Source organism: Nipponia nippon, unplaced genomic scaffold (assembly GCF_047370975.1).
Source record: "Nipponia nippon isolate SJK-2023a ecotype South Korea unplaced genomic scaffold, ASM4737097v1 scaffold_2, whole genome shotgun sequence".
NCBI lineage: Eukaryota > Metazoa > Chordata > Aves > Pelecaniformes > Threskiornithidae > Nipponia > Nipponia nippon.
In genome coordinates this window covers 34282131-34304252 of record NW_028262336.1, presented here as the reverse complement: position 1 = coordinate 34304252, position 22122 = coordinate 34282131, and the positions used below count along the sequence as shown (strand labels likewise).

At 41.8% G+C, this 22122-nt stretch overlaps 1 protein-coding gene across 4 annotated transcripts; it reads left to right on the top strand.

Annotated features, from left to right (window-relative positions):
* The first annotated feature begins 100 nt into the window (after positions 1-100).
* TMPRSS2 (transmembrane serine protease 2) lies at positions 101-21166 on the top strand. Of its 4 annotated transcripts, none has more exons than XM_087758486.1 (15): positions 101-559; positions 6105-6262; positions 7487-7557; positions 8501-8606; positions 8915-8998; positions 10431-10550; positions 11863-11992; positions 13087-13197; positions 14043-14086; positions 14815-14989; positions 16635-16810; positions 17839-17934; positions 18817-18959; positions 19599-19751; positions 19944-21166. In XM_087758486.1, exons 3-15 carry the CDS (start codon positions 7543-7545, stop codon positions 19953-19955), a joined length of 1365 nt encoding a protein of 454 aa, XP_087614612.1. In that variant the 5' UTR covers positions 101-559; positions 6105-6262; positions 7487-7542; the 3' UTR covers positions 19956-21166. The 4 variants fall into 4 exon arrangements, with proteins under 4 accessions (XP_087614612.1, XP_087614613.1, XP_087614611.1 ...); XM_087758487.1 differs by having other exon boundaries at positions 6105-6272; XM_087758485.1 differs by having other exon boundaries at positions 6105-6272; positions 8411-8606.
* Positions 21167-22122: the final 956 nt, after the last annotated feature.

Below are 22122 nucleotides of genomic sequence, written 5' to 3'. Positions count from 1 at the left end.
AGACTGATGTCTAAGTTAAAAGAAAACAAAGTCACGGCCCGCTCACCACAGCACGCTTAGGCTAGAGCAGCAAAAGCAAAAGCTGGGACGGGTCCGCCCGGGGGAGTCGCGGCACCCCCGCCCCCCGGGGGGCCCTTACACCGGGAGGCACCGCCACCGCCGCGCCCCGCGGGGTGCCGCGGTCCGGGGGGGCTGCCGGCCCTCCCCGGGGCTCCCTTTACTTCCCTCCGGCTTGTTTGTTTTGCAAACGACCGTGGGAGGAGGAGGACGAGGGCTGGGGAAGGGGGAGCCCCGGTCCTGCCCGGGCGACACCCGCGGCGGATCCCTGCGGCCACGGGGCGAGCGGGCGTGTTGCGGGCAGCGCCTTCCTCCCCACCGGCGGCGGCGAGAGGAAGGGGCCGGGCGACGCATCCACCTGGCGGCACTTGCTCCTTCCCCGCCGCTCCCCCCGCCGGTAACTCCTCCCCGGACACAGAGACTGCTCCCGGCTCGGTGAGCCGCGTTTCATCCCGTCCCGTCCCGTCCCGCCTTGGCTGCGCTCCGGCTGGGGCAGCCCCAGGTAAGCCCGGGGCTCCCCGCCGCCCGGCCCGGCCGCGGCCCCGTACGGGCTCTTCCCCGAGGCGAGCGGAGCCCCTCCGGCGCCGGGCGGCTCCCGCGGGCCGGGGGACGCCGTCGCTCCGGGGCGGCCCCCTCCCGGCCGCTCGAGTTGCGCCTGCGGTTTTTTGGCTTTTAATTAAGGAACTTTGGCTTTGCTTTGGGGAGGTGCGGAGGGACTCCGGAGGCATCTGAAAATACCCGTCCCGCGGAGGTAGGGGGGTCGGGGCTGATAAAATCGAGGGGGCACGTAAGCTCGCCCCTTTCAGCGGTGTTTCCCTCTGCCTTACGGGTTGCCCCCTTTCCGCAGCCGGTTTCTCCACCGGTAGCTGCAGCGCGAAAAAGCTGCGCTTCCCCGCGGAGCGGTGGGTGAAGGCAAGCCGGGAGCTGGAGGAGCACAGCGGAGGCGAAGGGGTGTTTTGGAGCGAATAACGCCATCCGAGGAGGCGCAGGAGGAAGGGAGCGGAGCGCTCTCCGCACGCCAGCGCGGTCCCACCTCGTGCTTCTCCAGGTGGAGGTTGTTCGTTTCTTGTCGTTGTGGTGAAGGGAGACGAGACGCTGCGACATTAAGCAGCTTTTTCAAGGTCGTGGAATGAGTAGTCGCTCACACGGAGAATAAACTAGAACAGCATCTAGTTCTGGGGTCTCTTCATTGTGTATTAATGTCACCGCTGCTTTGGTTTCTTGCAAAAGCACTAATTTCTCATTACAGTTGCCACAACTTGTCAAATAATTTCGGTAGAGTAACTTTGTTGATAAGAGTGCCTTCCCACAGGAGCCATATCATTGAAACTTCTGGGCCAAAGCTTAGAAAGCTGAAATCAGCCTGGCTCCGCACCTCCCCTCAGGTGGCTTTACTGATGATCATAGCTTACCTGGACCTCGAATTTCACCTCAGGTTTCTGGGTGTGTGGGTGGATCTCAGTGAATTTAAGACAGCATTCTTACATTGTGCTGTTGACCTAAGTAACCCTGTTTGCCCTGAATAAAGTGACACTAATGCCTTTAGTGATTTAGAAAGAGCCAAAGGAAGCAGCTTCACTTCTGGAAGGATGTTTTGCATCAACTAAGGCAGCGTGAGGCAGGGGAAGGGACGGACGTTGTGTGTGGCATGGATCAATGAAACTGGGAAATGATTGCAGTTGTGGCTGTTAACTGCGCGTATCAATGTAAATGTAAAGCCAAAAGGCAGGTGGACTAAGATAAAATTTGATGTCAAAGCGTGACTTAACATGTCTTTTTGCCTCTTTCCTTTCATTCTTAAGCTGTTAAAAATTATACTGGTACATGGGAAAGTCAGCCTAGAGCAAATCTGCCATGGTAGTCTAGCCTGAAAATGGAAATAAGTTGAAACTATGTTCCTGGATGTTGATGGAAAAGCAAAGTGATACAGTATTCTGGGATGCTGGTCGAAATATTTCTCTTGGAGTTGTTGCTCCTGGAGATGTGGGCTCCTCCTCCTGTGTCAGTCAAGGGTCAGTCCGTACTGAGTAGTTGCTGCATCCTCTAGCAACGCTGTGATCTGTGCACACGAGGTGGTGGGTGCTGTGGGCAATGGCTGCCTCTGCAGTTGTTGCCTGACCAATAGGTCCATCTCCTACCATGCCAGCAAATCTGGTTCTTCTGGGCTCTTGGTCCTTTGTATTTCAGAAATAGCTTTTTTTGTAGGGTCTTCTGCCACTCATCATCCACTCAGCTAGCCAACAGCTTTTCAGCCTCCTTTTCCACCGCACCCTTCCAAACAAAGGCATGTGATGTACTTGTGATAGGCTGAGTTTCATGGTAACATCTGTTTTCAGAGAAGACAAATAGATGATTATTTGTAGTAGGAACACAGCATCCTATAGCTGTTTAAAATAAGACTGCTATGCTCAGAGCTTTTTAATGCCTTTTTTTTTGCATGTGGAACTAGTATTAATCTTGGTTTGCTGGCCTCGGGAATACTGGTGTGGACTTTATTTGAGCTGTTGGTAGTGCTTATCAAGAGGCACTGCTTTTTGACACCTGTTGCTAAGTAGTTCTACAGTTTGATGATATTTTAGGAGCTAATCTAGAATAGCTTCAAAGCTATTTCTTAGGAGATCTAAGAATGCCGAGGCTCTATTTGTGGCAATGTTTCACATAAATACCTAGTCTCGTGTAGTTCTCTGCAAGATGTGTAATGTTACTGCATAGGCACATTGAGTAGAGCTTACCTCTACTGAGAATATTAGCCAAAAGGACAGGACATTAGAAGAACCTGATTTTGATGACTTTGAGACGTCCAGTTGCTTGTCAATTTGTCTTTGATCCCTTCCAGAGGATAAATTTTACCCTGTGGAGTAAATTACATTCACTTTTTTTAATCATCACAATAAACATATTCAGTACTACTTCCTCAAGAAGTATCAAAGAAATCTTGTTAATGAAATGAGGTGAAAATTCTTATGTAGTTCCTTTCCTTTTTCATACATAACTGGATTTTTTTTAACCTTTCTGTACTTCATTTGCAAGTCATGATATTTTTTAGTGCTGCTTGTTAAACAGGAATCTTGACCATGTTTCTTTTCTGTTGTCCAGGTAGCAGAGACAGGAATTGCCGTGTGTGAAAAGATCATGTAAATGAATCTGGAATCACCTCTTTGCTTGTTTGCTCTCTTATTTTTTTTTTTTATTGCTCCTCCTCCCTTTCCTCCCTACCTTCGTATCATGGTTATATTGTGTTTAAGGTTATGCTACCAAAACTTCTAGGTTGTCATAAAACGGTTGGCAATAAAAAAAAAAAAAGAAAGCATACTTTCTAGCGTCATCAACAAAAGGTGTAATTTGTTGGCTTACCCTTTTTTAAGGTTGAGCTTTGCACTGGAATTACTCCTTTGCTATTTTAATGAGTTTTGCCAGTTTGTTCATTTGCATGTGCTGCGTTTCTTTCTCTGGATAAAGGGAACTGCTAATTTTTCAGATGTGACGCTGTATTAGTGATCATATAGAGCGTTTGGATGATTTTATGCTTCCTCCTTTTAGAAGCTGAACTTGTCTTCATGCATTTGGCTTTTAACTGTTCTGTCCTCTCCCTTCTTCCTTGTTTGCATGTGGTTGCTTTTATGTAGGTCTAACTGTGAAGAACTATTTTTTTTTGTTTTGGCTGTTGTTTTTTTTCAATTGTTGATACCTATCATAGCGCTTAGCAAACAGCTAATGATGTTTCTATTTCAGGAAACAGCACAAAATATGTATGGAAGTAATATGTAAATGCAGGAAGTATACTGTTGCCAATATACCTCTGGCTTTGTTGGCCAAATTGAATTCACAGTGTTATATTAAGATGTCTGAAGGTAATCATTCCAGCCTATTGACTTAGGCACCTAGGCATAGAAACAACATATAACGATCTCTATATAAAAGCTTGTGGAACCTGACATAGCTAGTGGTACTTGTGGAACTCTATGCCTCCAAAGCGTCGTACTGCTCTTAATTAACAATTATTACATGGTGTGTACTAAGGAAGTATCATTATTATTTCTTGCATGGAGAACTAGGGTAAAAGCCAGGAAGTCTGGTTTCATTAACAAAATTGTGGTTAAATGTTTAGGGTTTCTTTGCCTTTCGTTCTTTCTGCTGTCTTTTTGGGATGTTGACTCCTGGCTAGCGAAGGACATGCACAGTATAAAGGAGTCATGACCTGATGCTGCTGGAAGGAAGCAAAAGCGGAGGCTCACCTTCCCCCAGCAGCAGCGAGGTGATGAGCTTAGGACGATGTGGTGGTGAGGACCACTTACAGCTGAGCAGCACAACTCTGTGCTGGGTGCTTTTCCTGTCCTGGGGACAGAGCGGCTGTCACTGTGGTAGAGAGGAGGACAAACCTTTGGAGGACTAATAGTCTAGGAAGTCTAAATTAAGTAGTATGTTATCAAATGAAGTACAGACCAACTCTACTGCAACTTTTGCTTAAATAGAAAGAATTGATTTGCAGAAATTCATAGAAAAACTAAAAAAGCTATTGGATTAAATTACTTTTGAATTAATCTAATATTTTCAATTTTTTATTATTGTTTGATTTTTATTTTTTTTTCATTTGGATGACTTTTATTGAAAAAAAATTATGCATTTTTTTAATCTTAATGACACAAGACAGAACTTTAATTATAACGCTCCTAAGGTATATATGAGAAGAAGCTAAGGTATTTCAAGTAATATCTGCGAGCTGTGAGGCAGTACGTTTCACTGTATTCATCAGTATACTGTGCCAGTGATGGCTATACGTTTTATACTCTTATTATCACCTGTCATTAGAAACAATAGCGTTATTTCTTTACTTTCAGAGTTATGAAACAAAAGCACACTCAATTTTGGACCTTCTGTGCTGCTGGAGGTCCAAATGCTGGTTCTGCTCCATCCATACTGGAGTAAACATGTTTTTGAAAATCAAGGGCTTGACTGCATATGAGTGATGGGTACCTTTCATTATTTGGGTATAGTTTTTTCAAAGCTAGAAGGTGTTAGCAAGCTGCCTGCAAGGGTCTGGCTCCCTGGGCCCTGTCTCTTGTACCTTCAAGCCTGCTGCAGGGGTGAGCTCCATCCCTGTTTCCTTGCCTGGGGATCTCTGTACACTTTAACTCCACCAGCTCACTTTAAAGGACTCTTGAGGTTTGTTTCTTCAGATGTACCCATTAAAGTGCCATTATAGCTTGTCAGACATTAGGAGGAATAACTGGCAGTGGGAGGGAAGGATAGTTGTTCGTTCCCAATAAACTCTTCTGCACCAGAGTGGGTTTATGATACTTTTATGTGGCATCTATTTAAATCTGTCTGATGTGTGAGGTGAGTTAGAGGCCAAAGTATTGGACTGAGATAAGACGGACCAGTCTTTTCTAGCTCTATAGTTGTTGGGATGGGGAGTGTTTGACAGGTCAGTTTGTTTCTCCATGACCCAGCTTCCTTATCTGTGAAGTTGTTGCAGTACCCTTGATGTATTTGTAAAACATTTGTAAGTGTATCAGTGATGCGTGTTTAAGAAAACTAGATTATATCATTATTGGATGCTACGCATCAATTTTTGCCTTAAATGTTTGCAAACTAATGGGAGCCCCCTAGTTTTGGTTTAATGTGTTTTTAATACACTGGAAAATGTGTATGTGTTATACCATGGAAATCTGTATGTACCTATGACTTCCCTGTGTTTTGTAGTGTGATAGTGGAAAACTATTATTAATCAGAAGCTGGATGGGAAATAGATTAACAAGAACTAAATTGGGAGTGATGGTTGGAAGCCAGTTAAGCAACAGAGATGTTTTTTTCCTCAGTTCATTTAAAACAAACAAACAAACAAACAAAAAACCCAAAAAATAACGAGGAAGACTGTAATCTGCCAATCTGCAAAGCCTTTCAAATAGTAATGTAAAAAATATTTGGGTTTTGATTTGGTCGTAGTACCTGTTGACTTACCTCAGAATCACCACCTAGTATTCTTCTGTCTGCTATTACTAAACTTCCTAATCCTTTTTTTTTTTTTTTTTTTCCCTCCTTTTCAGAGAACAAGGAACAAAAATATCTTCCTGTGACTTGTTACTTGTCCTCTAAGTCTGGGCAGAGCTACACTTCCTGACTCTGCTGTGAAGAGCTGGGTAAGAATGGATGCGACATAAAGCAGAAGTCCTGAAGCCTGAGTCACCAATCTGATGGACTTACTGTAAGCAGGAGTAAGACTTGTTTTTCACATGTCTGCCATGCAAATAAGAGTTCAATGGTGCATTATTATTTACTTTTTATGCTAGCACTAATAATCTAATACCAGAATCAGCCTTCCTAAACTGTCGAAAAGTATTGGCATGCTCAAGGTGCCAAGCTGCTGTTGAAACCTGCTTCAAAGATGTTTGTGGTTCAGTTTTGGGTGAGATGACACCTTTGCACAGGTTCTAAAACATAACCTTATACTTCGGACTGAATTATGCTGTGCCTTAATGCAACTGCTCTTTATAGTCATGGCTTTCAACAGGGGTCACGGCAGTGTGCCTGTGTGCAGGGTACTGCTCTGCAAGCTGGAGAAAGGTATTTCTCAGTGCATGACTGAGGCACTTCCTAGGCTTTTTTTCATGTAGAGTAACATTACGAGAGGGCTCAATAGATTAAATTATTTATTAAAATGATTGCTTGCGGAGATGTATAAATGCCTGTTTTAGAACTGCGGCAGCAAACACTTTGTGTTTCTTATGTCTTTGCTAATCTGTGGTTTAACTTAACGTTAATGTTTAACTTTAAAATAAACTGCTATATGCTTGAAACATTGGATGTAGCTCCTCTCTTTTACTCTATTTGAAAAACTTTCGTGTTCATTCAGCATATTGTTTCCCCTGCTGTGCTTCTCTCCCTGGTTTTGATGTGGTGGCTACAACACACAACCAAGAAAACAGGTGTTGGCAACACAGAAGAGTGAAAAAGATGTGGCTTATGGGGCTGCTAGCTGTGGTGTTACCAAATGAGTTAGTTGAATTTGTATTTCCTGATGCTTTGTTCCTGTTCTCATTTCTTTGTCATAAACCTCAGAGCGATACATGAGTAAGTGTTGAGAGAGGCAGGAGGACCTGAACTTGGTACTGATACCATGTGGGTTGCTGCCAGGATATTCTTTAACTCCCATTCTGTCAGTGAGGGTGAGCACTAACTTAATCTTCTTGGTTTGTGTGGCGCTCGTGTTGATGAATAGTTGCCACTGTATAATCCTAAAGGTTGTATTGAAAGGCTATTGAGATCCGATTTCATGCTGCACCTTAATATGTACCCTCTCTTGAAATACTTGCATATTTTTTTCCCCCAGATTTGGCATTTTTCCAAAGGAAAGACCGACAATAAAGGTGGACAAAGCTTCTGGTTGTGATTGTTTTCTGCTTTTTTTTTTTTTTTTTTTTTAATGTAGGTTCATACTTTACTTCCAAACACTTGAATTGTTTTGGTACTGCTGACAAAGGAAAGATGACCTCTACTGTAGTAAGTAAACAAAATATTCAAAATATTCTTTGATTTTTTTTTTAAATGGGGTTTTATTTCTTTACAAGTAACAGCCTATTGAGTGATGTCCTGGTTAACAAGTCTTTTAAAATGTGGAGTACTTGTTGTGTTTTCTTTTCTGCAAAAAGGGAAATATATACTGTGAGGCAGGTGTAAGAGGCTTGAATTAACTAGTATTTCAAGTCCTCAGATACTCCTGGGAGAGATTTATGCTTTTAAAGCTTATTTTGAAGGGATAGGTTGGAATGGCTTCTAATTAGTTCTTAAAGCTCTTCCAGGATAAATATTCCACAACCTGTTGTAGGCCAGTGCATTTCAGAAATAGCTTAGGTATACCTGGTGTTGTCATAGGACAAAATGGGCCAGTAAGCATTTATCCTAAACCTGGACAACTGCACAAAGGCTGTTATTTGTCAGCGTTTCTTTCGATGATGGTACTGCCTAAAACTGTCCTTGATGCTTATTTCTACCCTGTCAGATGTTCCAGTGTAATGGTTTGTGTGGCCAGCTGGAGAGCTGGGCTCAAGAAGCCTTCTTAGGTTGAGTTACTTTGGATCAGGAAACTGAATTCTTCATATGCCTTCCAGCCTCACTCTCTGTGATTTTTATTATTCAAAGTCCGAGGTATTAGGCATGTACTGGAAATCTCTTTCTCTGTGTTAATCGGAGTCACTAGTATGTGTATGCATGCATGGTGTATTTCTGCATTGGCAGAATTACTTAGTAGGGTTCTGAATGTAAATGGCATCTGAAACTTATTTTGTCCTAATTGAAGACTTGCCTCTTGTTTTTCGTTTTCTCCTGTGTCCTTCCCCTCAACATTATAATTTAGGGTCCACCGCCATACTATGAAAATCACGTCTTTCAGCCAGAAAATGTCTATTCTGCCAGACAGCCAGTAGGTGCTAACCCATATCCACAGTCCTTCTCAACAGATGCTCCATCAGTGCCAAGCTATGTCCCAAGGGTTGCTACCCATCAGTCGAGTAGGCCAGTAGCACATTCATCCGGGAGAACATGTGCATCAAGTAAGTTTTGTCAGGATTTCTTCCAGTTTTAGACTTAAGGTCTTCCAAAGCAAGATAACAAATAAAAGGAATCTTCCCTTCCAACTCCTGTATTGAAGGAGTCACCTCCCCGTGGATGAAGAAGTAATAGCTGGCTGGGATGCCGGTGGAACTGGACAGGAAAGTGGGCGATTTGGAGGAAAGGTGGTGGAATGGAGAAAAGTCTGGCAAAAAATGTTTTTAATGTCAAGGAAATAGATAGTGCTGGTGGCTGGAAATTACCTTATTTGTGAAACTAATTTCTCTTTTTGTCCTTGCTTTCATTTCAGGTGTAAAGAAAACCATAGTAATTATATTATCCATTTTACTAGTCATTGGTTTTGCAATTGCTGCTTTCTTAATCTGGTATTTTGGTAAGAATTTTTTTTTGTTGTTCTGAAAGAAAAGATGTATTAAACTTTTAAAGTTAGAAATATACATTCTTACCTTCCATTTTATGCTGAATTAAGAACAGGAAAGTCTTTGTTACCTATCTCCTGAGAGATGAACTAATATTGCTTCCTAATGGCTCAGTTTTGTTTGTGTTGTTTTTTTTCTTTCTTTCTAATGAACAATGCTGCTGTACTTTCCTTTCCCTTCATCAAGTAAATATGTTTTTGACATTAAGAGATGTCATCAGCTTTTTGACTCTTCTGGAGCACCTTATTCAGGTGGCTTCTCTGGAAAGCTCCAATCTGTCTGGCAAAAGCTAGGGCAGTACAACTGTACAGCACCGTAGCTGTTAGTAAAGAGTAGTTTGACCTCTTGCAAGGCTTTTTGCAATGGAGGATAGCTGGCACGTGACTGTACGCGGCCAACACATTCCGCGATGCATTTCATTAGGGAAGTCACTGCTGTGCATCCTCTCTGAAATGGAACTCTGTTCCGAATTTGAACTTCACTTAATTTCAAGTGGAGGAGGGAGAATGAAATGAATTTGTATACCTTAACTGCAAGAATGTAAATGGTCAAGGTACGTTTTATTTTGGTAAAGTGGGATCTCTCTTGGAGCAGAAGTAATTCACATCCGTTTATTTGTTTCTGTGAGGCTTTTGCTTTGAAAGTGTGTTAATGTTGTATGAGCCCAGCCTGTTTCACCACTTTAAGCTGTACCACAGATTATCCATTCGCCTTGGAAGTCATCCCCAACCAGGGTGACTGAGCTCTGAAGCTGGGCTAGAGCAATTCTGTTCGGCTTAGGTGAAGTTTGTCTTGTGCTATCTTAATTTCCCTTTCAATGAAAGCCACTTTTCAAAGGAAACTAAAAACCAATTTTCTATGGTTTTGGGAGCTTCTCCTTTCTGTTCTGTGCAGGAAAAGAAAGGAAGAGAGAAGGGAGTTCATTTAAAACTGTTAGGACAACACTTTGTGTTCTTAGGGGTTTTTTCTACTCACTTTGATTTATGCAGGGTGAACGTAATCTTGTTTTAAATGGCAGTGAAAGCAAAAAGGTGTAATTGGAGTAATCGCTTTCTTCCTCCTTTTCTGGTTATAAGTGTTATGCTTTGTCAGTGTAAAGCTGACTCCTTTTAGACAACTTAATGGTGCTTGCTTATTCAGGGGAGGCAGCGGACAAAAATCCAATCAGCTGCATCAGTGACTTAATCTGACAAGCAATGTAAAGAACAGAGCGATACATCTACTCTTGTGTCAGGCTAGGTCTCCTCCCATTTCTGAGTTTAAGAGCCCTTTCTGATATTTTTCTCTATCAAAGTGGAATATTCCTTAAGATGAGAGGTGGCAGTAGTCGCCTGAGGCTAAGCTGATGTTCAGCCTAATGATTGTGTTGCTCTCTTCTCCCCGCAGTAGAGAATAATTGTATCACCTCCTTAATAGAGTGTGGATCTTCAGGAGTGTGCATACCATCCTCGCAGTGGTGTGATGGAGTGAGCCACTGCCCCAATGGGGAGGATGAAACCCGGTGTGGTGAGTGCCGGCCATCAAGGCAGGGACCTTCAGCCAGCTGCAAGAGTTTTTAGCAAATTGCCTTGTCCAAAGCTTGCCTAAGTTATATCTCTAAAATGGCTTAGGATGTTTGAGTGCTTTGAAGCCTATATCTAGATATTCAGTTTGTTTCCAGTCTGACTGAAAAGCTGAAACAAAAAGACTGACTCAGGGGTTTGAGCTGGCTTAACTTTGAATCAGTTTTTAAAATACTGCCTTTTAATTTGAATGGGGCTTGTGCAAAACTGAATGTAACGTTGTCTCTGGAATGAACTGTCATTGCTGACTACTTAGTAGAACTTCAGGTGATAACATAAATCTGGTGGTCTTCAGTCAGGCTTGCCTTTTTCCACATATTTTGCATTCCTCGTTCTCCCAATAATGCTTCAACTACTTCATAACTCCTTTGTGTAAGAAAGCCTGGTCTGATCAGTGTTTCCAACTGAAAAGATGCCAAGGGAAGCTTTAGTGCAGAGCTGAATGGAAGGTGGAAACATCATCGATTTGTCCATTCCAAAGGTGTGGCATCTTGTTTCTAACACCTGTGTTGTGCCAGTGCCACTCTGGAAAACTTCAGCTGTGCTCTTATTCTCTCTCTGGGAACTTTTATTCTGCACATACCTCATGCAGGGTTGGCATTTACCGACATATGCTCTAAAGCTGTTCCTCTCCATTTGATTGAATAATAGGTTTTTGGAGAAGCCTGTTCAATCTGTTCTTTTGCTTGAACTATTTTATATTAAATTCTTGTGCAAATAAATACATAATGGGGCATGGAATGTCAGAGCTAATTGCTCCTTGTTACATTCTTGCTCTACAGCATTTGTCTGAAAAAATTTGGTGTATTAAGATATAACATATAAATATAGTAGACTATATCTTGTTTATACACAGTATATGATATATAAAGAAATGTATGGTTGTGTAGATAAAAGATAAGAAAAGACTGGCTATTGCAGTCTTGCGCAGTGGTAGAATGTGAAAGAGAATTTTGAGCATAAAAGCTGAAATGAAAAGATGAATACTATATTGTAAACTTGAGTTTTTAAACTGGTAATTCTTAAATTGCCTTACACAAAATAATTAAGTCATTGCGATATTTCTGTCTACGTGATATTTACTCAGAATTTGAGTAGAAGGCAGCATTAAATTATCACTAGTTCATACATACAAGCAAGTATTATGGGTACCAATACTTGCTGGTATAAGTAGGAAAGAGCAGTAAAATAGCATGTGGTGTTCATGTTTTCTTGTTTGGTTGTGTTTTTTTTTTTCCTTCTTCCATTTCTGGCAGTTAGACTTTTTGGACCAAACTTTATCCTGGAAGTTCATTCACCTGTCAGCAAATCCTGGTATCCTGTTTGTCAAGATGGCTGGAATGATGATTATGGGAAGATTGCATGTCAAGACATGGGCTACAGTGTGTAAGTCTAACCTTCATCAGCCTTTGCACATACATAGAAAGGTTAAAATTTCCTTCTTGCTGTTTTTAAGAATGCGTATCTGAAACAAAAAGCAGTTGGTGATCTAGTTCTTGTGAACCCAGGTGGGTCTGATTTTAACGATGGTAGCTGTTACAGAATCAAAATGAAATGTTGCTCCAAGTAACAGGATCTGGTACACGTGCAGTGGTTACTCAGTGGGATCACTTGTATCTAATACATTCCCTCCAACCGTCTTCCAGAGGTCGCTTCAGTTAGTAGCAGTTCATTATAATTGCTCAGTAGCATCCAGTCTGACTTAACCTGTCATCACCAGTATTGCATGGAAAGCCTTGGTCTTCTAAGGAGACAAGTAACACCAGCTCGTGTGGAAGATCACCATAAACATTCATGGACATAGTGCTGTGCATGTTCTCCCCATGTAATGCCATAGCCCAAATTCTTCTGTGGTTGAAATACTTGATTTTGCCTCTCTGTGATACAGTTGGCAAATGCTGTCTTCTGGTATACGTGGAGTAGTGGAGTGAATTTATTGCCTAGGTAGGCAGAACTTGTGTGTGCCTCTGCTGCGTTGTGGTGCTCTAAATTAAGGTCTCTGAACCGGCAATGACCCCAGTAGTTCCAACTCCAGTAATACAGCCCAGCAGCAACTACACAGAGCTAGAAAGCCTCAGCTAGAAAGCCTGACAGAACAGTAGCACTTGCTACCCCTGTCGTTGTCCCACAGAAACGTGGCTGTCATGACTTACTGGACCTGAACTATGCTATGCTCTGTAAATGTACCAGCAAAGGCATCTCTTCATCTTGCCCTGTTTCATGAAGCTGAAGATTCCTACCGTATATGCATATTAGATAAAAATATTATTTTAATCTAGTAACTGTTTGATGGGAAATGGAACTTGACAAATGTTTAAAGAATTTGGGTCTCTGGCACTGTACTACAACACTGGCATTTAATAAAAAAAATAAATCCTATTTTTAGTGTTGTTCATGTCAGAAGCTATAGCTTGGCACAGTTTATTGCTTGTTTGAAAACTGAAACTACTGGGTTTCATAATAGACTTTCTGTTTTGCAGAGATACATATTACTACAGTCGAGGGGTAGCAACTGAAGTCAGCTTTAAAAGCTACATGAAGCTGAACACAAGTGCTGGGAATGTAGACTTGTACAAAAAGCTGTATAGCAGGTATCTTTGTTTAAGACAAACTTCTTTCCTTTTATCAGGGGTCTTTTTAGCTGTTGTAAGAAGTGTAGCTTCTGCCCATAGCATAATGCAAGCACATCTTTCAATGGGGATTGTTAGAGGAAAAGAGACTTTGTTTTTAATCTGATTGCAGCAGCTGCTCTCCCTTCTCTTTAAAAACACAGCTGTCATTTTTCCATCCTTCCTTTCGTCTTTTAAAAGAGATGTCCCATCCTGTTCCCTCCATGCTGTCTAGAAGATTGCTGTGTCAAAGATACTTTTCTAAGGCTTTTTGACCATCAACAAGAGTTTCTGTATGGTGACAATAGCTACCAGCTGTAACACATTCACAGCAGCTAGTACAGCTTTTTTTTCAGTCACATGAACACACAGCATGCAAAATGGATCTTACACTGTGCAATGTATCATTTTTATTCTCATTAAAGAGCTCTGAAGTGTCTAGTTTCTAAACCTGTAGAGTGCTGTGCCTGCAAAGTTCCCGTGGTTCCCTTGTTTAGGTTCTTCTACAATTACTTCATAAATCAGCTCAACTTTTTCTCATGCTGTTCTTCATCTTGCTCCTCAGTAGGCTTACAAACCTTTTGTACTGGTGACTGCAGGCTTCCACATGATAGTTTTGGTGAATGCAGGAAATGGCGGAGGCCAGATGGTTGCTGCTAGCGTAGCTGGAGAGAGTGAAGAAAGGAGGGAACCCTCAGCAGGAAGATGAGGATGAAGGCAGGACATGTAGCTGGAAAGGGCGGGAAGCAGCTGGAGGGTGAACTTTGCCTGCCATTTGCTTCACTGTGTGCCTAAAATCCTGTTTGTTTTTTTTATTTCTATTGCAGTGATTCCTGTGCATCAGGAAAAGTAGTTTCTCTGCGCTGCATAGGTAGGCGACTGTGTTTCTCAAACTTCTGCTTGCTCATGCTTTGAAATGCTCTGGCTGGGAAATCCTTTTGAATCTCCATAAATAATTGCCATCTTTTGATGGGCAGATGATTTAACTCTGGTTCCCAAGTTTCAAACAGTGCAGTTTAGGGAGCAGGGTGGAAGAGGAGACGAGGAGGATGTTGGATCCCCAGTTGCTTTTGTCTTTGCTGCCACCGGTTCCTTTAAATGACTTGCCTGCAGTGAAGCTCTGTAGCCCTCGCCCAGCAGCCACAGTGGGACATCTGTGGCGCATCCACTCTCCAACATGTGTCCATTGGGCGGGCAGTGCATTCCTGATGGTGATGGCTGTCATGAGACGACTCCCGGCTGTTGTCTGTTTTGTTGCACAGCATAAAGGCATGTGCCTGTGTGGCTCACCCGAGATGCTTGAATACCACACCCAAAGGTGTAATGAACCACTAGTTTATGGTTTGTGGTGAATTGAGGGCAGCAGCTACCAAATACTCATCTCGATGTTTGCAATGCAAAGGGACTCTGGGCTATGGGAGACTCAGGGTCTCGGTGTCCAGGGCAGGGGCTGCAGCTGCAGCGTATCGAATGCCAGCAGTGCAGAGGTTGGACATAGTCTGCACTCCCCTCTGCTAGCAAAGTCTGAGCTGCAGAAGCCATCTTCCAGACCAGCTCACTCTTTAACTAAAGCCTGTGTGTGTGTAACTGACTCCTCAGAGTGCGGCCTATCCACCAAAAGCGTGAACATTATGAACAGAATCGTGGGTGGCAGCACGGCAGTGCTGGGGCAGTGGCCATGGCAGGTCAGTCTCCACGTGCAGGGCACCCACGTCTGTGGGGGCTCCATCATCACCCGGCAGTGGATAGTGACGGCGGCACACTGCGTGGAAGGGTGAGTCTCGCCCACGTGGGCGACAGAGCGACTAGCTCACTTGTTCATCTCTTGAATGGCGATTTTTCTTGCTTCAGGCTGAAATGCACGAATTTACTTAAGTCTCCCAACTTTCTGCTTTAAAACTGAAGTAAATACCATTCCTCTCCTCCCTGCTGCCTTGAATACAGGTGCTAAGTACAGTATTTTGTCTCTGTAGCAGTATGGTTTTCAAGTATTAAGGGAAAATTTGTTCTGGAGGAGGCTGGCTGCAGATCATCTGTCTGCTTTCTACAGGAAGAAAATCTTATGTTACTTGTTAAAGGTGGAAATTAAATTGGAAGGTGGTCTTGGGCACAGATACCCACCCAACTTAAGAGGTAAACTTAAGGCACCAAACTTAATGCCAGACAGTACAATGTTTTCATGAAGATGTTGAATTACACTGTGAGGAAAAACAAAGAAAAGGAAAAAACAGAAAAAAAAAATCCCAAACCCTCAAATATCACACAACTGTAGATGTGATCAATTTAAAGATGCCTGTACCATTTATTTCCTCGTATCTTCATGCCACAGGATAATAAAGCCCAAGTCAGTATTAAATGTAGATTTATACCTATCAAGGAGCACTTTACATAGGCATCAACAAGAAAAATAGCTGGTGCTTTGTACATTTTTAACCTATAAAGGAGAGTTGAGGGTGTTGTGGTACCTTGTGTACAGTGGCAGAATATGTTTAAAAGTTAACCGCTTCTACTGGAGGGAAAAGCCACTGAGCAAAAACATTTTAACGGTTGGTTGGCTGGATCACAGTTTGAGGTTAAGCCAAGGAAAAATAAGTTTGACCTTAACCTTGAGAAAGGAATGCAAGTGTTTATTTTTATGTGATGATCTTATCCCTCCTTTGCTTTCTCATTTGAGCTGTGCGGTATGCAAAAGCTTTAGGAATGGTAACCAAGCTGTAGGTGGCACAAAACTGGTTTTCAGTCTTGATTTTTGATTTTTTTTCCGGGGGGGGGGGGGGGGCGGGGGGGCGGGAGTGATTTGCATGATTTGCAAGCGTTCTCATGGAGGGAGTTTTAACACTTGTGGGAAGTTTTCTGTTGAGCATTTGTAAACTGTGCTGGAGCAAAAGAGACTACTTAAATTACATCTAGGAAGCATGCTTAACATTTAAAAAAACCTACCAAAACCAAACAAAAAAAAACCCTGACATTTTCAAGATAGTGAAATTCCTTCATTAGGTTATGTTTTTACTAATTCTGGCTTCTGCTGCCCTTGTGTGCTTTGGAGAGTACACACGAGTGATACCACTGACATGTGAGACCTCAGAAATAACTGCTTGATCCCTCAGCCATGGAAATCAATAGACTTCAGTGTTGTAGTCTCAGATTATAATTTGCTGTGCTGAGTGACTAAGGTGATAGTGATACTTAACCCATTTCAAAGATTTTTTGGATATATTTATGAAATTAGAGTCAAGCTTTCCCAGAGTTAGATGTCTTTCAATTTGGTTACCTTGTTCTTCAGAAATGGTAGTCAAATGCGTGTGCATTCATGGTCACACATGCATTTGACTACCGTTTCTGAAGACAATTTTTTGAAGGTCACAATCCGTGACTCTTTACCAAAGAAGCAAACCTTCTAATCTTTCTTTTTTCTGTAGACAATTTTCTGCCCCGTACATTTGGAGGATTTATGCTGGGATTCTGAATCAGAATGAGATGCTCTTAAGAAATGGATACAGAGTGCAACAGATAATTTCCCATCCGGATTATGACACAGATTCTAAAGACAATGATGTTGCCCTTATGAAGTTAGAGACACCACTGAGTTTTACTGGTATGTATTCTGCTCTTCTTAAGGCAAAAATCCAATGGCAATGAGCGCATCTTTTAAAACCTCAGAAGTTCATCAAGAAATCCTTGTAGATACTTATGGGAAGAACACAAAATGTGGGTAGAGACACCTTAGAGACAGAGACTGGGGTGCAGTAGAGACAGAGGGCACACCCTCTGGTTTTCTAAGTAGAATTTATTTATGTCTAGTATGTGGTAAGGGATTTTGGGCTTATCTCAATAATGTACTTTTACCCCAGAATGCTGGTCGGTGCCCAAGTATTGCCACTCCTGAAGCTGCTATATGTGCAGCTTCAGGATGTGGTGGTGGAGCAGCTGACTAAACCGTAAACCAAGTTACCTCAAATAACGATTGGGAAAAAAACCCAAACAACCGCAAAACGAAACGTTACAAGTTCCTTTCTTAAAAGTAGATGTAGGTTGTTTGTAAGCAAGCAGTAAAAAATAAGGAAAAACCATTATTTAAACTTGAAGTGCTTTTTGTGTACAGGTCCTTTGTATTTCAGTGCATCATTTTAAAACTCCTAGAAGTAATCTGGAGGGGCTCTTCTGCTGAGAGCAGGGAGGTTGCCTGTTCACCAGGATTTTGTGTTTCACACTTGTATGTGGGCATTGAATCCTGCTTGCATTGTGATTATTTTCAGCAGGGTTTTGCAAAAAGAATGCAGAGAGGTGGTTGTCAGAAGTTTTTCTTCCTCTTTGTCCTCTACTGATCAGAGGAGCTGATGTTAATCGTTCTAGTTAGCCTGATGAATTGAGCTAGAACCATTAACTGTGCTTGTTTCTCACTTTGAGATGAAGAGGTAGTCATCTGGGAAAGGGCAGCTGGTAAGCTTTCTGCTGCTGCCTGCATTGCACAGTACTGCTTATCGGCAAGGAGGGTAAAGTACAGAGAAAATGCATGGTGTGCGTGTATTTAAGTGGTGGTCATGCTGAGATATTTCATATGCATTTATTTTGAATTATGTCTGGACATCTGGGATTACAGATGTTACTGTGTTTGTTTTGTAGATACTGTACGGCCAGTCTGTCTGCCTAATCCAGGAATGATGTTCCAGCCTAATCAGCAGTGCTGGATATCTGGGTGGGGAGCGGAGTACCAAGGAGGTAAAGAGTAGCTCTGGAATATTTTCATCTTCTATGTAAAGCAGTCCTTTTCAGTCTAGAAAAAAGCATTGCATGGGCTGGTTGGGCAGTTTGAGCCAGACCTGTTGATACACTGTTTTTTCAGTGTATCATTTTTCATTTTACAGCCCCTGATATTTACGCAGGGCATTCTGTCTCAAAGCAAGTCATGATGTGCTGCATTCAACAGACTGCAAAGGAGCCTCAAATCAGTACCAGGGGCCGGAAATATTCACACAGGAAACAATTCCGTGCCCCTGCTAGCAGGGCCACCTCTCCTGTACCAAGGGTAGCTGTATGCCAAGGCAGTCCTCTGTGGACATGGGAAAGGGCAGGAGCCTGTCTTTTCCACCATCTCAGGCTAAAATAGTATGATGCAAGTAAATTTGTAAGAAGTGAAAAGGGAAAGGAGGAAAGATTTCTTTCAGTATGAGAAGGTACTGGGCAGGGAGGGGGATGTTGGGGAAGCTGGATCCTGAATATGGGAATTGCTGGCAACTTGTGCTGGACCGTGAAACTGGGGAGGTCCTCTTTGCCTCTTGCAGATTTCATGTGCTTTTAATATTCCTGTAGATAACGCAGTTGATTTGGGGCTGGAGTAGGCAGGTAGGTGCCATGTTCTCTTGCTTTACAGTACGCTGACGGCAAAGCAAGGTAACTCACTGATCTCTTGGAAGGGAGTTTTAATATCACAGTTGTCTCTGTGCAATGGACAGTACATCTTAAGTGTCCGTCCCAATGTTTCTAGTGAGTTTGTTTCATCTTGAACAGTACTAGCTGCTGGGATTTGTAATACCAACGTAATATGATGCTTGTTCTAATTTTGTCTTTGTACATATGTGTTTGTGCATGTTTCAATTTTAGGTAAAACATCAAATAACTTGAATTATGTTATGGTGCCCTTAATAGAACGTGCTAGGTGTAATTCTGTCTATATCTATAATGGCATGATTTTGCCTACAATGATCTGTGCTGGATATCTAGAAGGAGGAATTGATTCCTGTCAGGTAATTATTCCTAATTAACAGCTAATAATGATCTGATTATTTTTGTGGTCTTACTAGTAGGCTCTGTTAATCATCTATTAATTACAAAGAGATCCTACGCAAAAAAAAAAAAAAAAAAAAAAAAAAAGAAAAAAGAAATTGAGTAACATTTTGTTTGGGCTTCTAGTTCCTTTGGGCTTCTAGTTCCTTTTGTGGTGCATCCCTTTAAAAGGGAGAGCTTTTGTTTCATCTTCTGAATGGCTGCCGGTGCCGAGTTCTCTAAATATCCAAAGAGGGTGAGGGTTCTCGCTAAATACCCAAGGAGGGTGAGCCAGTCCTTTTTAATGCTTCAAGGACATTTTGTTATCTGGTACTTGAAAGTGAATGAATGCTCTTCATATTCACGGTGATACCCTAGCATTATGCTTGTGAACAAGAAAGTCAGTAATGCCTATCTCATTTAGTGCTTTGGGCAAACAATTTTTGTCCCTATTGCAAGCAGTCATCATTTAATACTGTAATTGCCATTGCATTTTCTTTTAGCGACCACCTTAAAATGGTGGCTACCTTTTTTTGAAACTTAACCTGTATTCCTGAAGTGAAATGGATTGTGTCTTTCCTGGTGGCCAGGTCACTAATAATATGCTTGTATTTGTGCAGGGTGACAGTGGAGGTCCGCTAGTAACTAACAAAAACTCCTTGTGGTGGCTGGTTGGAGATACCAGCTGGGGAACTGGCTGTGCTAGTCCCAATAGACCTGGAGTGTATGGGAATATGACTGTGTTTACAGATTGGATTTATAAAAATATGCAGGTAAAATGTTTGGGTGTTTTTAATAATTTTAAATGTCTCAAATCCTGAAACTTGATTTTATTTATAAAAATAAATAAATGTGACTTGTCTGCTAATGAAGCTATTCTCTTGAGAAGCATCTAAGTAATTGATAAGATTGTCAGCCTGTGAACAGAACTTGAACCTTTGGTTTTTGTTTTGTTTTTTAAACAGGCAAACAGATGACAACGCTGTCTGTCCTTCTTGCTGATTGATGTTTCTGAGAACAAGAATAAATGAAGCCATGGGTGCCTGGGATATTTATTCACTTTGCAAATGATTTTTTTTTCCTATTTGAATTTTATTTTTAAAAAAAACGTGAAGGATTGCACGCTCGGTTCTGTGCTGGCTACAGTGACTGATCTTAATCAGTGAAGGATTAACACAATGAGCACCTTTCTTGTTGTGGTGCCTGTCAGAAAGTCATTCTGTCAACTGCTTGCTGAAATGTCTCTCTCTAGTTGAATAACTTTCCCTTGATAATCAGGTACAGGCTTATAATGGCAATTTTAATCACAATTTAAGATTTTCGTAGCAGGATGCTGAGACAGTTGGTTTAGTGATGTTTTAAATTAAATGTTAAGTAATGTGAGTGTTGAATCTCTGAGCTGCTGGTTGGCAATTTAAAAAGAATGTTTTTTGGTATATATGAAGGAAAGTTTTCATGCACTATGGTAGAGGCACAGAAAAAAAAATACTGTATATTCAGGTAGTTAAAAGTCCTCAGGATTTTGACACAGCATTCATCCAAGTCAGGCTGTTCCAGTCTGACTGTCTTGGTAATTAAGTGCTGTTCTGCCTTAAGCTGCTCTGAACCCAAAAAGGGCAAGACCTGCCGTCACTCTCTATGTAGGCTATGGAGAGGGATGCTCTGGAGCTGTAGCAGGGAGTCGTGAGTTAAGTGTCCTGATGGCCAGGTCCCTGGCTGCTGCGCACATCGAGGTTGACTCTTGAACTCTCCCTGCTGTGAAAGGCAAAGGGCAAAGTTTTTCAGTAAGGCTGTGTTGCAAGTGATAGACCTCTGATCACAGACACACGTACAGAGTCTGGATGTTTTATACAAAGAAACATAAATCTGTGTTTCTGCATAACCAGATGAACTACCTCATTTATTAAATTTAGCTTTTCATTCCTTAGAGCTCTCCTTTATGTAACTGCGTGTATGTTTTTAGCAAAATGTAATTAATATCAGAGTGCCACCTCAACTAGGACTTTGAAAATAATTTATAATCATAGTACAGAGGATCAAAAAGCCATACCAAGTCATTTTTTTTAAGAAGGATAAATCTTTTGAATAAAATGACTCTACTAGTCTTCTTTTCTCTTTTGGTACTGAAATGCAATTATCTTGCATGTAAACACTGCACCAAATAAATTTTTTTTTTTTGTTACAAATAGTTTTCCTTAGTAGTGGTTTATATCTGTTTGCTTGGATTTTTTTGGAAGCAGTTGCTGGATTCAGTGTCTGAAGTGTTTTGAGAATCTGATTTAGAAACCAAACAAACAAAACCCAAAGCAAAAGAAAAACACCACAAGAGGGTGATCCAAGAGATTATTTTGATTCCCGTATTTCAGGTCCTTGAACAAACCCAGGGAAAGAGAGCTGGATGTCCAGGAATGTTGGGTGCCTTTAGTGGCTGGGTCTGAGGAAATCACTCCGACTTGTGAAATTGAATTAAATAAGGAAGTTTAGCCTAGAGGCAGCGGGTCGAGGGAGTCGCACCCTATATTGTTATTACATCTCATGCTGCCTGAAGCAATGTGTACCTACCTCTCTTCTCTAGGTGTGAGACAGGGTGTTTTCAGTAGCCACATGAGCATCAAGTGTGCCTTGGGGGATACCATGGAGTAGTCAACAAGTTCAAAATACTTTCAAAATAGAAATTAAATAAATTAAGTTGTTATGGTATCAGGCTTTTTTATGGCTTCTGACCTGCAGCACTGCAAGTCAATAGTAGGAACACAGTATACTGAAATGTGGAAAACTGGCTGTGGTGCTCAACAGGGTTAAGAAAGCTGTATGCTGTACTGGGGTGAACGCTGTACCACAGAAGACGGCCATCTGCTGCTGCAGTTTCATGTCAGAGGGTCAAACACCTTCTATCATTTCTAGCCTGAAGAGAAGGCTTCTCTTGTAAGCATCTTGGAAATTGCTACATGCCACACTGGTACAAGCACATCTTATTTAGCTGAATGCAGACATTACTCTTGCTACACAAAGCACAGCTTTGTCCATTAAAATATATCTTCCATATGAAAGATGTCATGAACACAGCATGCAGTATTATATTTTGCACTGGCTTCCATGAAATGAAAGAGCTTTTGGAAAGGTTCTCCTTGCCTTGGGGAGGGG

Excerpts from the sequence above, each read along its gene's own strand:
- TMPRSS2 (XM_087758485.1), top strand. Across the intron at positions 8,607-8,914 it reads CGGGAGAACATGTGCATCAA|GTGTAAAGAAAACCATAGTA; the intron begins GTAAGTTTTGTC and ends CTTTCATTTCAG. Across the intron at positions 10,551-11,862 it reads GGAGGATGAAACCCGGTGTG|TTAGACTTTTTGGACCAAAC; the intron begins GTGAGTGCCGGC and ends CATTTCTGGCAG.